At 43.2% G+C, this 15,467-nt stretch overlaps 3 protein-coding genes across 3 annotated transcripts; 1 reads left to right on the forward strand and 2 right to left on the reverse strand.

The window, feature by feature from the left end:
• Positions 1-1,616: 1,616 nt before the first annotated feature.
• Positions 1,617-6,919, forward strand: LOC135548247 (translation initiation factor eIF2B subunit alpha-like). The gene is made up of 9 exons (XM_064977635.1): positions 1,617-1,921; positions 2,163-2,264; positions 2,460-2,596; positions 2,839-2,955; positions 3,096-3,208; positions 3,316-3,384; positions 3,477-3,552; positions 3,653-3,778; positions 6,659-6,919. Exons 1-9 carry the CDS (start codon positions 1,891-1,893, stop codon positions 6,812-6,814), a joined length of 927 nt encoding a protein of 308 aa, XP_064833707.1. The 5' UTR covers positions 1,617-1,890; the 3' UTR covers positions 6,815-6,919.
• On the reverse strand, positions 6,867-11,359 carry ddx55 (DEAD (Asp-Glu-Ala-Asp) box polypeptide 55). The gene is made up of 13 exons (XM_064977634.1): positions 11,196-11,359; positions 11,012-11,062; positions 10,781-10,867; positions 10,563-10,654; positions 10,371-10,433; positions 9,790-9,939; positions 9,420-9,609; positions 8,913-8,995; positions 8,593-8,724; positions 8,306-8,513; positions 8,048-8,216; positions 7,623-7,921; positions 6,867-7,419 (listed from the first exon to the last, which is right to left on the reverse strand). The coding sequence occupies exons 1-13, from the start codon at positions 11,301-11,303 to the stop codon at positions 7,228-7,230; spliced, it is 1,824 nt and encodes a 607-aa protein (XP_064833706.1). The 5' UTR covers positions 11,304-11,359; the 3' UTR covers positions 6,867-7,227.
• Positions 11,360-11,518: 159 nt separating this feature from the next.
• On the reverse strand, positions 11,519-15,427 carry tmed2 (transmembrane p24 trafficking protein 2). The gene is made up of 4 exons (XM_064977639.1): positions 15,049-15,427; positions 14,249-14,441; positions 13,334-13,441; positions 11,519-13,177 (listed from the first exon to the last, which is right to left on the reverse strand). The coding sequence occupies exons 1-4, from the start codon at positions 15,226-15,228 to the stop codon at positions 13,053-13,055; spliced, it is 606 nt and encodes a 201-aa protein (XP_064833711.1). The 5' UTR covers positions 15,229-15,427; the 3' UTR covers positions 11,519-13,052.
• Between the last annotated feature and the right edge of the window lie 40 nt (positions 15,428-15,467).

Below are 15,467 nucleotides of genomic sequence, written 5' to 3' on the forward strand. Positions count from 1 at the left end.
TGTAAAAATCGTCTGTCCTCGGTTGCAACACTCACTACCAAAATCCAAACTGCCTCTGGAAGCAACGTCAGCCCAAGAACCATTCGCTAGCTTCATGAAATGGGTTTCCATGGCCGAGCAGCCGCACAAAAGCCTAAGATCACCATGCTCAATGTAAAGCATCGGCTGGAGTGGTGTAAAGCTCAGCGCCATAAGACTCTGGAGCAGTGAAAACACATTCTCTGGCATGATGAATCACACTTCACCATATGGCAGTCTGACAGACAAATCTTGTTTTTTAATTTTAATTTTACCTTAATTTAACTAGGCAAGTCAGTTGAGAACAAATTCTTATTTTCAATGACGGCCTAGGAACAGTGGGTTAACTGCCTTGTTCAGGGGTGGAACGACAGATTTGTACCTTGTCAGCTCGGGGATTTGAACTTGCTGACAAGGTACAAATCTGTCGTTCTGCCCCTGAACAAGGCAGTTAACCCACTGTTCCTAGGCTGTCATTGAAAATAAGAATTTGTTGGAGGGCGTTCATGGAGTCCAACACTCTAACCACTAGGCTACGCTGCCTCCCCGGTTTGGAGGATGTCAAAAGAACTCTACGTGCCCCAATGCATAGTGCCAACTGTAAAGATTGGTGGGAGGAGGAATAATGGTTTGGGGCTGTTTTTTGTTCCAGTGAAAGGAATTCTTAACGCTACAGTATACAATGACATTCTAGAATATTCTGTGCTTTCAACTTTGTGGCAACAGTTTGGGGAAGGCCCTTTCCTGTTTCAGCATGACTATGCCCCATGCACAAAGCGAAGTCCATACAGAAATGGTTTGTCGAGGTCAGTGTGGAAGAACTTGACTGGCCTGAACAGAGCCCTGACCTCAACCCCATTGAACACCTTTGGGATGAATTGTAACACTGACTGCGAGCCAGGCCTAAACGGCCAACATCAGTCCCCACCCTCACTAATGCTCTTGTGGCTGAATGGAAGCAAGTCCCTGCAGCTATGTTCCATCTAGTGGAGAGCTTTTCCAGAAGAATAGAGGCTGTTGTAGCAGCAAAGGGGGGGAACAAATCCATATTAATGCCCATGATTTTGGAATGAGATGTTTGATGAGCAGGTGTCCACATACTTTGTAGCCAATTTTGACTTTATTGAATTTATTTATTTACTGTACCAGTACAGAGGGATAGGACAACAAGTGATAAATGTTTCAGCAAGATTGGATTTTTAGCATTTATACAATGGTTATCAATTGTACTGCAGGGATGGAACGTAAGTCACAGATAATTGAGGTTGTGGTGGTAGCTGCAGAGATGTGTTTGGGTGTGCGAGACTTGACATCAGAAGAGTTACAGGGTGTGTTAAGTGGTGGTGTCCCATCCTTTCAAGCTGTTGGCCTGAAGTAGGAGTAAATATATTTAAATAGTAGGGTGGTGGATTTTTAGTGAGTGTAGGGTTAGATTGTAAGGTAATGGTTGATCATTTATTATTATTAAATTATTTTTTTTAAGCAACCTATAAGGGAGTTATACTCCAGTCTAGTAGGTGCCGGTAATGCAACGTGTGTTGGATGCCAACTGCCGTTAAACCTAATCGAAGAAGGAGAAGAAGAATCCTTCAAATAGTTTACGTCATCAGATTGCGACATGATGACAGATGACTGAAATTGTCAGAAATACATCTAGAAAAAAGGATTTTGCATGGGTTTACTCTCTGGTTTAACTGACCTCTATTTCTGATACATGTGTTTTTAACGTTAGACTGCATTTTTGCCATCCTGCGAAGAAATAAGAAACCAACTTTCGGCCTCGTAGCTACTTCCAGTTGCTGCCACTGACTAATCTTTGACTAAACTTCGAGAATATAGCTAGCTAGCTAGCTACCGATAGTTAGATTTCAGATGCAACAGCCCTCGAAAATGAACGAAGAAGGTAGGTGTGTGTGTGTGTGTGTGTGTGTGTGTGTGTGTGTGTGTGTGTGTGTGTGTGTGTGTGTGTGTGTGTGTGTGTGTGTGTGTGTGTGTGTGTGTGTGTGTGTGTGTGTGTGTGTGTGTGTGTGAGATAAACGAACCAACTGAACAGACAAACATGGCTGTTGTCTTCATTAGTAGAGTACTCCTGAGTAGGCTAGTCATTAGTGTGACCCAGGACTGCTCTCCCTCACTCTTGTCAGAGTTGGTGGAGTACTTCAGGACCCAGATGAGGACAGACGCTGACATGGCCTCTGCTGTAGCAGCCATCCGCACCCTGCTGGAGTTCCTCAGACGAGACAAAGGTCTGACCACTCTCTTCTTTCTGCCAATTAGTCATACTAATGTCAAAATCATACCAAGCAAAATAGTGTGTTTTGTCATACAAGTTTCATATTTCATACTACGTTTCCCTGAATTGTTATGGAAGCTCGCATGATCCCCGTAATTCGATCTCTGGATACAATCGGCCCCTCCATGTTACTCTGTTCCCTGCTCAGGTGAGACAATCCTGGGTCTGAGGGAGAGCCTGAAGTGGGCCACAGACTGTCTGACGGAGGTGGACTCCTCTGTAGCCGTGTCCTCTGGAGGGGAGCTGTTCCTTCGCTTCATCAGCCTCACATCACTGGAGCACCAGGTTAGGGCCATACACAGCCATAGATTTTTGCCATGAAATATAAACCAAGTTTAAATACTCTCCATTCAATCCCTTCTAATTTTGTAATTCTATTAGAAATACACCACAAATAAACTTCAGCTTATTTGCACTAGTTTATTTTATGAACAGAAAAAAATGTCTAGACATGCCCCTATACACCCCACCTCAGAAGAGGTCAGAGTTCTCTGAAGGCCTCACTTCCCCCTCCATGTTTGTCTCAGGACCTGTCGCGCTGTAAGAAGGTGATGGAGGAGAGAGGAGAGCTGTTCCTGGAGAAGATCTCCCTCTCCAGAACCAAGGTGGCCAAACTCTGCCACACCTTCATCAAAGACGGGGCGGTGAGTGATCATGGCGGCAGACATTTTAGGTCAAATTCAGTTTGGCAAACCTGACCAAAAATTCCCCAAAATATAAAATTCCAAGAATGTTATAAGAAATATGTATTTTTGAAGAACAAATCTCTTTCATTCTCCCTTAGAAAATCCTGACTCATTCCTCCTCCAGAGTAGTATTGAGGGTGCTGGAGAAAGCTGCAGCCGAGAAGAAACGCTTCACAGTCTATGTCACAGAGTCCCAGCCAGATACAGCCGGGTGAGACAACACACATTTCCAAAGAAAACAAGTTTATGGGGGAACTGAACACGTAAGATACACACACACACACACAGTTCGTGTGACATGTTGTCTGTCTTCTCCAGGAAACAGATGGCTGATGCGCTGAGGAGACTCAATGTTCCTGTGACAGTGGTCCTGGATGCTGCTGTGGGGTAAATACTGACTGTACCAAACACTACCATGGCTTACCTTTCTCTATAAAGGTTAAAGATACATATTCCTTTCTATATCTTTCCACCTACAGTTATGTCCTGGAGAAGGTGGACCTGGTTATTGTAGGAGCAGAAGGAGTCGTTGAGAGTGGAGGCATCATCAACAAGGTGTGTTCTGGGAACAATGAACTCATAATAATAAAGTCAAACATGTATTGTAGTATGTAGCAGTGTGCAAGTAACAGTGTTGGTTGATATGTCTGTACAGATTGGAACCTATCAGATGGCAGTGTGTTCCAAAGCCCACAACAAGCCCTTCTACGTGGTAGCGGAGAGCTTCAAGTTTGTCCGTCTCTACCCTCTTAACCAGCAGGACGTCCCAGACAGATTTAAGGTGAGAGTTAACCATTCAGGGCCTGCCAGCAATATATACAGCGCCTTCGGAAAGTATTCACACCCCTTGATTTTTTTCCATATTTTGTTGTTACAGCCTGAATTTGAATTTGATTGTTTTGTTTTTTTGTCACTGGCCTACACACAATACCCCATAATGTCAAAATGGAATTATGTTGTCACATTTTTTACAAATTGATAAAAAATTAAAAGCTGAGTCAAAGGATTCAACCCATTTGTTATGGCAAGCCTAAATAAGTTCAGGAGTAAAAATGTGCTTAACAAGTCACATAGTAAGTTGCATGGACTCACTGTGTGCAATATAATACAATAATTTTTGATGACAACCTTATCTCTGTACTTCACACATACAATTATCTGTAATGTCCCTCAGTCGAGCAGTGATTTTCAGACACAGATTCAACCACATGACCAGGGAGATTTTCCAATGCCTTGCGAAGAAGGGTACCTATTGGTACAGTGGAGGAAAAAGTATGTGAACCCTTTGGAAATACCTGGATTTGTGCATGAATTGGTCATAAAATGTAAGGAAATTTAAGGAGACTAACAGTCTGCTTAAACTAATAACACACAAACAATGATACGTTTTTATGTCTTTATTGACCACACTGTGTAAACATTTACAGTGCAGGGTTGGAAAAGTATGTGAACCTTTGGATTTAATAACTGGTTGACCATCCTTTGGCAGCAATAACATGAACTAAACGTTTTCTGTAGTTGTGGATCAGACCTGCACAACGGTCAGGAGGAATTTTGGACCATTCCTCTTTAAAAAACCTTTTCAGTTCAGCAATATTCTTGGGACATCTGGTGTGAACTGCTCTCTTGAGGTCATGCCTCAGCATCTCAGTCGGGTTGAGGTCAGGATTCTGACTGGGCCACTCCAGAAGGCCTATTTTCTTCTCTTGAAGCCATTCTGCTGTTGATTTACTTCTGTGTTTTGGGTCGTTGTCCTGTTGCATCACCCAACTTCTGTTGAGCTTCAACAGAAAGCCTAACATTCTCCTGCAAAATGTCTTGATAAACTTGGGAATTCATTTTTCCGTCCGATAGCAAGCTGTCCAGGCCCTGAGGCAGCAAAGCAGCCCGAACCATGATGCTCCCCCCACCATACTTTACAGTTGGTATAAGGTTTTGATGTTGGTGTGCTGTGCCTTTTTTTTCTCCACACATAGTGTTCCTTCCAAATGACTCAACTGTTGTTTTGGCTGTCCACAGAATATTTTGCCAGTAGCTCTGTGGAACATTCAGGTGCACTTTTGTAAACTTCAGACGTGCAGAAATGTTTTTTTTTTAGACAGCAGTGGCTTCTTCCGTGTTTTACATATCATGGACTCGTCAAGAGATGTTAGCATGTTCCAGAGATTTCTGTAAGTCTTTAGCTGACATTCTAGGATCCTTCTTAACCTCATTGAGCATTCTACACTGTGCTCTTGCAGTCATCTTTGGCCCTCGCTACATATTCGTCGCCAGACCCACTGGCTCCAGGTCATCTACAAGTCTATGCTAGGTAAAGCTCCGCCTTATCTCAGTTCACTGGTCACGATAACAACACCCACCCGTAGCACACGTTCCAGCAGGTATATCTCACTGATCATCCCCAAAGCCAACACCTCATTTGGCCGCCTTTCCTTCCAGATCTCTGCTGCCAGTGACTGGAACGAATTGCAAAAATCGCTGAAGTTGGAGACTTATTTCCCTCACCAACTTTAAACATCAACTATCTGAGCAGCTAACCAATCACCTGCTGGAGCGCGTGCTACGGGTGGGTGTTGCCATCGTGACCAGTCTAGACTGGAGTTGCTTACCAAAAAGACAGTGAATGTTCCTGAGTGGCTGAGTTAGTTTGGACTTAAATCTACTTGAGAATCTATGGCAAGACCTGAAAATGGTTGTCTGGCAATGATCAACAACCAATTTGACAGAGCATGAAGAATTTAGAAAATAATGGGCTAATGTTGCACAATGCAGGTGTGGAATGCTTAGAATTACCCAGACAGACTCACAGCTGTAATCAGGGGATTGAATACTTATATAAATTCAATATTTCTGTATTTAATTTAATACATTTGCAAACATTTCTATGTGTGTGTAGGTTGGTGAGGGATTATTATTAATTTAATCCATTTTGAATTTAGGCTAACAAAAAAATGTGGTGAAGGGGAATGAATACGTTCTGAAGGCACTCACTGTATGTTGTGCCATGGGCTGATTGGAGATATACATATGCAATTCAAAATTATGTGCACATCTCCCATTGACATTCGTGTGTAATTTATGACTATTATGCCGATTTGGCTCCATCTCAGTTCAGATAGACGCGCCGTGTCTTTCCATTTTCTCTCTCGTCCTCTTCGGTATTGTTTAACCCATATCTCGCTCCTCTCTGTGCAGTACATTTTCTCTCTCGTCCTCTTCGGTACTGTTTAACCCATATCTCGCTCCTCTCTGTGCAGTACATTTTCTCTCTCGTCCTCTTCGGTACTGTTTAACCCATATCTCGCTCCTCTCTGTGCAGTACATTTTCTCTCTCGGTATTGTTTAACCCATATCTCGCTCCTCTCTGTGCAGTACATTTTCTCTCTCGTCCTCTTCGGTACTGTTTAACCCATCTCTCTCCTCTCTGTGCAGTACATTTTCTCTCTCGGTACTGTTTAACCCATCTCTCTCCTCTCTGTGCAGTACATTTTCTCTCTCGTCCTCTTCGGTACTGTTTAACCCATCTCTCTCCTCTCTGTGCAGTACATTCTCTCTAGTCCTCTTCGGTACTGTTTAACCCATCTCTCTCCTCTCTGTGCAGTACATTTTCTCTCTCGTCCTCTTCGGTACTGTTTAACCCATCTCACTCCTCTCTGTGCAGTACAAAGCCGACACCCTGAGGACTGTGTCTGATCTGTCAGATGAACACCCCATGATCGACTACACCCCTCCCTCCCTCATCACGCTCCTCTTCACAGACCTGGGGGTCCTCACCCCCTCTGCCGTCAGCGATGAACTTATCAAACTTTATTTATAACAGTGCCTTAAAACAAAACACCTTAATAAAAAAACTCAAAAGGGACACTGACTGGGATCAGTTTGTATCTTTATAGATTGTTAATTACAAAATATGGCGATACGCATAACGTTACACTGTATACATAACATTCCTGAAAGGCGATGTATCTCTGGTTCATAACAGAATAATAGATGTAAAACAATTGGCTCTTTTTTAAAAGTGTATTCAAAGTTCAATGGGTGGTTCTGACCTGCGTCTTATTGCAACAGGCAGTATTTCCCCTATGGTTGTTCTGTAGGTGGGGCATAAAGGCCCCCCTAAAATATATAACATGTTCTGTTTTTTTCCATGGTAAACAGGGCTGGGTGGGACAGCCTGACCTGCTGCTAGAACATCGGGGGGGGGGGGGGAACACTGACAGGTGTGTTGTTTCATTCGCCCTCCTCTCCCGCTGAGCTGGGTGGGTCCTCTGAGGGGCCTGCTGCTGTCTTCCTCTGGCTCTTCGGTCCTGCTGTCACCTGTTTCTCAAAGTCCTCCTCGCTGATCTGTCCCTTCTTCAATCTCTTCAGGAGACGAGTGTCTTTCAACAGCTCCTTCATGTCCTCATCGTCCATTTCCGAGCCCTGAAGAGAACAAAGGGTTAATTAACAGTCATCTGATATTCTAAAAGCATTTTACGGCCAATTTCCTGGATCCAGATTAAACCTCGTCCTGGACTAAAAATGTATGTCAATGGGAAATCTCCATGTAGAGTGCATTTTAGATCAGGACTATACTTAATCTGAGTCAGGAAAACCTCCCCTTAATTCTCTAGAAGACTAAATACCTCATCCCGGTTCCTCTTGGCAGCAGTCTTCCTCCTGCGGTCCTTCCTGTTCTTCTGTCTGGACCAGGCTTTGTTCTTATCGTTGTGTCTCTTGGGGGCAGCGGCCCTTTCCTCCCTCTTCTCCTTTAGCTCAATCAGCAGCTTCTGCCTCAGCTTCTCCCGCTGCTTGTCCTTGTAGCGGATATTGTCTGTGTCTATGGCCGTTTCTATGAAGTCAGGGAAGTTCTTCCCTTTCAGCTCGGGCATCCTGGGCATGCGGAGGAGGGCGAAGCCACGGGCCAGCGCAACAAAGTCCAGATCTGACCAATGACAGGAGGAGGATGACATTGTAAACATAATTCTCCTCAGACCATAGCATAAACAATCTAACAACACCATCATACTTGAGGGTCTGTACACAGGGAAGGTAAGGGATTTCTTCTCACCTTTGACCCTGAAAATGAGGCTGCACTCGTGTTTGGCGTAGGCCTGTACGGTGGAGACGAATGCCCTCATGCCCCTGTCAAACATGGCCCGGTCTGCCAGAGCCAGGGCCTTCACCTTGGGCAGAACATCCACCACGTCACTCACTGGGGCCATCTGCTCCAGAGGACACTATCAGGAGACAGGGAGGGGCAGCTTGGTTTTAAATGGAGAGAGCATGGAAGGCAGGCAAGATGGAGAGGGAAACACAAAGGGCATACCTTCTGGTTGATGGACAGGAAGGTAACGTAAGATTCCTCCATGGGGAGCAGGAAGACTGTGGCGTTGCCTTTGTTACCAATGCGCGCAGTCCGTCCACACCGGTGCACAAAGGCACTGGCACAACTAGGGGGGTCGTACTGCAATACCCAGTGGACTTCTGGGATATCAATGCCTCTGGCCATGACATCAGTACACACCAGGATACCACTGAAACACAACGTCACATTTCAATTCAAAATCAAACCCATGCTCTCCTCAGCTGAGCTAACAACAAGGGATAAAATACCTCTTTAGGCTCCTAAACTCTGAGAAGATCTTGTTGCGTTTGTGTTTCATCTTGCCGTGGATGCAGTGGATGGTGACGCTCTTAATCAGGGCCTCCAAGGCTCGGCCAAAGTACTCCACACACGCACATGTACTGAGTGAGAGAAGCAACACATTAACACACACAGCTCTGACAGTGTCGTCCTCACACACACTGAGGGAGAGAAACAACACACAGTCCGCAGTGTTGATGAATATAGTCGGCCATTAAGTAGAATACTAGAGGTAGCTGTAGTCATGGTGAGACACTAACATGGAGGGCTGTGTAGCCAGGATACATACCTGAAGAACACCAGCTGTTTCTCATGTTTGTGTTGTCTAAGAAACGCTACCAGACTGTTAAACTTGTCCTCTGCTCTGCAGATCTGACAAACGACAAGAAATAACAGAAAATAAAAAGTGATCAGTCATGGTTTGTCTTTTTTCCTGTGTTTGTGTCTCCACTTACACACAGATGGTTTATAGTCCTTGAGAATTTTATGGCACGGGCTGGCACAGACAGCGAAACCGGTAAGGATGCTCTGATGATGTGTCTTGGAAAAATGTCTCAGACTAAGAGAACATTCCGGTCATCCTGTTTTGTGAACAAACTGTTTATTTTGATTTGAACCTTTCTTGGACTATGCAGCATTACTAGTTATTGTTTATGGTCCTCTCATGATAAATAATTACTTTTGGGGATTACATGTAGTTACATTTATTAAAACACAGTCGTGGTCCACTTTTTCCTTTGAATCCAGCATTTCCAAACCTGAACTACTCAAATCCCCAACAGTGTATGTTACTCACTGTGTAGTAGTTGCAGAGCCTGGCAGGTGTTTTCTGGGTGCAGCTGGCGGCCACGCCCTTCTCCTTCACTGTGATTCGTACAGGGTTCCTGAGACCAGCTCTCACCAGTTTTTCCAGCTCCTGAGTCTGAGTGGCTGAAAACAGACCTGTACGACGCTGCTTAGGGAGGTACCCCAGGATAACATTCAGACTGGAGAGAGAGAAAGGGAGGGAGTCAGGTACTTAAAGTGTACTGTGCTGTTGTACCTGACATCAAAGCCAATGTCCAACAGCCTGGTGATTGTACTGTACTGAATCATATTGCATGATTAATATGTCCAATAGTGTACTGTATTGCATAGTTGTAGTCTATTGTATTGCACTATAGTACCTGGCCTCAAAGCCCATATCCAGTAGGCGGTCAGCCTCATCCAGGACCAGGACCTCCAGAAACTTGACTGACAAGGCCAGGTCCAGACCGTCTGCCTTCCTTCTGAACATGTCCTCCAGACGCCCCGGGGTGGCAATCAATATGTTGGCCCTGGAAAAGACAACATTGATTAGAATAATTATCAGTTAGGGAATCCAGTCTCACTTTAAACCAAGTACAACGTATATAAAGGCTTTATATAGCATACATAAAGGATTCATAAGCACTACATAAATGCTTCTCAAATCAACTATAAAAGTGTGTGTCACTCTATAAAGGGTGACATAACCATTCCTAATGTGGGGTGAATTGCCGCCAAATGTGACATAACGTTTAATGTTTATACAAAAGCTTATAGATTGTTTGTGAAGCATTTATGTATAATATATGAGGCCTTTATAAGTTGTACTTCATTTAAAGTGGGGCTGGAAATCCTTATGTACCTTTACAGGCTTGCTGTATAGCATCAGATCTGGACATAAAAACACGTGGCACAAAAAAGCTCCCATCTTTGTGTGAGATCAGAGGAAGAGCATATTTACCCCTGTTCCTTAAACTTCTCCACATCCTCAATGGGGTTGCTCCCTCCAATCAACAGAATCTGTCTGAAAGAGGAAGAGTTCGGGTCATAACAGGATTACAATAAGAGTCTTGGAAGAATTAACATTTTAGATCTGGAACAGAGTTTGCTGTTCATGTCTCTGGTTTTATCTCTCCGCTGGCTGTCCCCCTACCTAAACTGAGGGAACTTCTGGAGGAACTGGCCCATCACCTCACTGATCTGCAGGGCCAGCTCTCTGGTCGGCGTGACGATCAGAGCACCAACCTGTGAAACATAACGTCTCAGTTTAATACTGTATATCAAAAGTCAAAGTGACACACAACCATACACATATACTCAAGACTTATTGCAATGGTTACCGTTTAAGACACTGAATAACCCAAACCTTACCTGCATTTTCTTCAATTTGTCCTCTCGCTTTATAAGTATCTCTATGATGGGAATCACGAAGGCCAATGTCTTTCCACTGCCAGTCACCTGTAACAGCAACGATAAGATGTGTTGCTTAGACCTTTCTCCCTCCAATAGTTAGCTACCTATGCAATCTGGTTCTGGAGAAATGCAGTACCCAAAACATCCGAGGTACATGGTAAACAATAATGTGTGTCAAGTCATACTTACAGCCTCGGCAGCCACATCTTTATTTCGCATAAACAGTGGAATACAGGCAGACTGGAATATAAAACATATTTAAATTATTGTGGAGGTTGAATTAGAGCTAACGTTATTCGTTATCTAGCTTGTTAGCATAGCTAGCTATGGCATGTGAGTGAAATAAACGAAAACTGTAAAGAAATGTTAATACCTGAACTGGTGTCATATGTGTAAATCCAAGCTCAATGAGAGTTTGCGTAATACCGTCGTTAAGTTTAACGGGTAAACTATCCCATTTTCCTTCAGTTGTGTTGTCCATGTTGGAAATGCAGGCACAATCCACGCTGTACCGACTTCCTGTACATCGATGTTTACAGTCCGCCTGGAAATCTGAAGCACTGTACATGTTTGTACCGCCAGCGCCAGTTCATCATTCTGAATAATTTCAGGTTTCTTTAGACCACAATATTTGTAAAATATATTTTTACCAATAAATAATACATGTCAAGACAAACAAAAAGAAACCAAACAGCATTTTTAAAGAATATTGTATTTGTTTTAATAAACCTGCATCCACAGACAAGCATATTTCTTTACATGCTGCAGAATTTCATTGATGACGTTCAGGAGTGACTTGACCTAATTTCTCCTCAGTCGTCACTCCAGTCTCACGTGACAGTTATAGCTGAGCTTATCAGAACATGTAAAGTACAAAACTAAGGCATATTCAGTAAGACACAACATTTATGGTGTTTCAAATAGATTATAGACAGGATAGGCCTACAATTAATCCTCTAGTCATGTCCATTCTTATTCATCGACATACCAATGTTCTGAATGTTGCACCACACTGAATATGCTGCAGAAGAAAAAAAAACAGCTTATTGCCACAAAGTAGAGCCCCCAAACTTCCCCACCCCAAATTACAACCAGTCACCACAACAAAATGTTGAAGCAACTACCTCACCTTGGCAATCATAATATAGTTTCAGCCCCCTGCCCACATCCAATATAATCTATTACAGTGTTCTTCCTTCCTGATTCTAGGCAAATACAGGGGTCCGGGTCTTTGTGCCAGCCCAGCTCTAACACACCTGAATCATCTAATCCAGGGTTAAATTAATAATTGATTAGTTGCAACAGGTGTGAGTGATGAGCTAGAATAAACCCTGCACGCCCAGTGGATCCCCATGGCCAGGTTTGAGTAAACACTGACCTACTATAACCCATCTGTGGTAAAATGGGAGTATACAGGTTTCCCCTACGCTGCCTGTGTACATATTCAGAAGGATTATATGTCATTGATCTTTGACTCAAAAGCAAATACATCTGCTTCCCAGACAATACAACACCTTCAGATATTCAGGGATATTTAGCAGGATGCTATGTTCAGAAGGTTGCAGATAGAAATATGATCAATAGAGTCAACACAACTCTTTATTCTACATACCAGAAAAGCATGTCGCTTCTGCACAATACATTTCTACATGAACGTTCTGGGATATTTCACTCTCCTGAACAAGCCCCAAGTGTCTCACCTTGAGCTTATGCATACTGTATATTAACTAGTTGGTCATATCAATTGCAAAGGTGTCAAAAAAATGGGTAAAATAAGGGACACCCTGTTGCATAAACATCAGTCTGCATCTCTCAAATGCCGGTCCCAGTTTTGTTACTTTATACATCCCATCCACTGACTAGAGACAGACAGACAACCTCTCTGGCTAGTGCATGGCTAGTAGTTGCTGTTGACCAAGCTGGGTGGAGTAATCCATAACAAATCATTTGTTTACGCAGTGATGAGAAAATAAATCAAACTTAACATCAACCCTGTGATCTTTGAAAGGTCTAGAGTCCAAAACAGATACACCAGTAACAAGCACATAAAGATGGAAATAATAGATGGGTTAACAGGGTAAAACATTATTTTTAAATAATAGGGATCCAATTTGTACTCAGACTTTTAATGAAATCTACCAAGAGTCTCATTTCCAAGGAGTGACTGTTTCGCTGTCTCTGTGCTGAAATAACAGTGCAACAGGAAGTCACAGGGGGAAGGTTTGAGGTGTTACACAACTCGGCGCACTTCGAAAAACCTCTTCAGGTAGTAGATCTGTCCCAGAGTCATGGCCACCAGAACCAGGGCTTCGAAGAACGACCAGAGAACCACCCTGCTGTTTGTGTTGTCATTGACTGGATGGAAAGAAAACAGAAAACAATTACAAATAAGTTCAAGACTGGCTGTCAGCACTAAACACTGCAGTACCCACAACAATTAAGTTAACAGGTTCTTAACTACAGTCTATTCTGACACCATTTTATTTAATGTGCGGCGTGTGTGTAGCTCACTGGCTCTGTGTATCCTTTCCCGGACCTCCATGTACTCCTGTTCATGCTTGACGGCCGTCATGGCAACCGCCAGCTCGTTGATCATCTCCTCCAGCTTGTTCTGGTGAGCTGGAACAGAACACACAACCAATCAATTAGGATCATTGTAGATTCCACAACACTCTAGTGAAAATTACATGCATATTAGAGTAAAAAATAAAGACAACTTCCAAACAAAGTTGTGCTTTGTCATATAAAATGCTCTACAATACATTACTAGTTATATGTCTTAGATGTCTCAAATCATGCACACAACATATTCCTGCATCTATAAATTGTGAGGGGTTATTCCAGGCAACATATACTAATGTAACTAAGTGGTGATTTGTGAACATTAGATTGCACTGAAAAACTCATTCAACTTAGGTTAGAGGAAACCGAATGCATTTGGGCAAACATAGTTCCAGGCGAGGCGAGAACCCTACCATCCCAACTCTCTCCACCTGGGTGAAGTGAAAGCCAGTCAAACCCAGTCAAAAGGATGAAGAGAAAGATACAACAATAGAACCATAAATAAAAGAGGAATAGTATGTGAAAACAGAAATGTGATAATCCGTTATAGCAATTGGCAAATATGAAGAGCTTAAAAGTAGATTTCACGGTATGATGTAGATCCAGAAAACATCAACAGCATAGTAGGTAAATCTCCACAACAACTAAGAGCATTGAAGTGCAAAGCTCAACTTCTCTGCTGTTTTGGTGCCCTGGCTACCACACTGTCACCAGCAGGAAGCGAACCTGTGCACATGCGCAGATACTGTGTGACCATGTGAAAACAAAGTCATACATCTCGCTCATCTCAATATCTGCAGTGCTGCTCATGGCAGCGTCATTTCACTGGGTCTGCCTTTCATTCGCACACACACTAAAGCCTACCTTCCGTCTCCATGTCCTGTCCCTTTGGTGCCTCTCCGATGTCGATGGTGAACATGACGATCTTGGGTGTCATGGTGGACATCTTGTTGCTGAAGCAGAACTTGTAGGTCCCGTCCATGTGAGCTGCCACTGAGTACTTTCCACTGGACTCTCGATCTCCTTTGTAGATCTGCTTGCCATCAGGTCCTGTTATCTACATAGTAGACAATATCATACACATATTATCTAACTCATGTTGGAACATAGTTGTGGTGTGCAAGACAATATTTTTTGTCTGGACTGTTGTTGCAACATATTTCATTTAGTGGCTGATGGATTGGGGCAGTCTGCACCACACTTGTGAAATCCCTTAAAAATATGGATCTTATTTGCATGACTACAATTCTCAACTATATGGTGGTGAATACATCATGTGGTGGAGCAGTACCTATAGTCAGCTGTCAAACAAATGTGGATGACCTGTTTTATGTTATGTGACACTTACAGCTGTTAGGAATGGCAGCGAGTAGTTAGCTAACTTAACTTCCCGTATCACTAATCGGGACAGATAAGTAAAATCAAGAGGCGAACTGGCTAGTTAGTTAGCTACCAACTAAGCTAAAATAATTGATCACAACCAGCAGTGGGTTAACTTTAAACTACCAAGAACATAAATTAAACTATACGAAATGGCATGCGAGTTGGCTTGTGACTAGCAATTAAGCTAACTGGCTAGCTACAATAGCCATCTCGCTAGCCACCCCCACCACCTTTGCGCAAGTCAAACCAAATCAATCACAAAAGCACAAATACCATCTCACCTCAACGTCAATGTCCAAAAAGCCCCCCTCAGCAACTTCAAACATTAGGCCCATCTTGGTTCCAGAGTTAACCCGCTCATGGAAGCACTCATCTGCATGAGCGTCTATACTAACGAAGTAGCCAGACGCTGTGGCAGACATGAACACAAGAAGAACAACGATCTCTGAAGCAGTGAACATGCTTAGATTTTAGCTAGCGTTACGTGACAATTGTAGATTTTCTGTGTACCAGCGATTCCAAATATCCCCTAAAATTGCACATATATCGCAGCAGGAGGATCAGAACAAGCACAAATTATTGAGGATATTTTGTAAACTTCCTAGCTAGCTTCGGCGAGATTGCCACGTAAGGATTTAAACGGGAAAAAGCGAGGGTCAAACTTAGTCAGCACTATGCGATTGAAAAAAACAAATTAAAG

Source organism: Oncorhynchus masou, chromosome 11 (genome assembly GCF_036934945.1).
Source record: "Oncorhynchus masou masou isolate Uvic2021 chromosome 11, UVic_Omas_1.1, whole genome shotgun sequence".
Classification (NCBI taxonomy): Eukaryota; Metazoa; Chordata; class Actinopteri; order Salmoniformes; family Salmonidae; genus Oncorhynchus; species Oncorhynchus masou.

Bases quoted from the DNA above. Each gene is read 5' to 3' on its own strand.
- ddx55 (XM_064977634.1), bottom strand. From the start codon at position 11,303: ATGGACAACACAACTGAAGGAAAATGGGATAGTTTACCCGTTAAACTT. The intron at 10,868-11,011 runs GTAAGTATGACT...TTGCTGTTACAG, and splicing joins AAGATGTGGCTGCCGAGGCT to GTGACTGGCAGTGGAAAGAC. The intron at 7,420-7,622 runs GTATTTAGTCTT...TGTTCTCTTCAG, and splicing joins CCAAGAGGAACCGGGATGAG to GGCTCGGAAATGGACGATGA.
- LOC135548247 (XM_064977635.1), top strand. From the start codon at position 1,891: ATGCAACAGCCCTCGAAAATGAACGAAGAAG. The intron at 3,385-3,476 runs GTAAATACTGAC...TTCCACCTACAG, and splicing joins GTCCTGGATGCTGCTGTGGG to TTATGTCCTGGAGAAGGTGG. The intron at 3,553-3,652 runs GTGTGTTCTGGG...ATGTCTGTACAG, and splicing joins GTGGAGGCATCATCAACAAG to ATTGGAACCTATCAGATGGC.
- tmed2 (XM_064977639.1), bottom strand. From the start codon at position 15,228: ATGTTCACTGCTTCAGAGATCGTTGTTCTTCTTGTGTTCATGTCTGCC. The intron at 14,442-15,048 runs GTGAGATGGTAT...TCTACTATGTAG, and splicing joins TTTTGGACATTGACGTTGAG to ATAACAGGACCTGATGGCAA. The intron at 13,442-14,248 runs GTAGGCTTTAGT...GTTCTGTTCCAG, and splicing joins ACAGGACATGGAGACGGAAG to CTCACCAGAACAAGCTGGAG.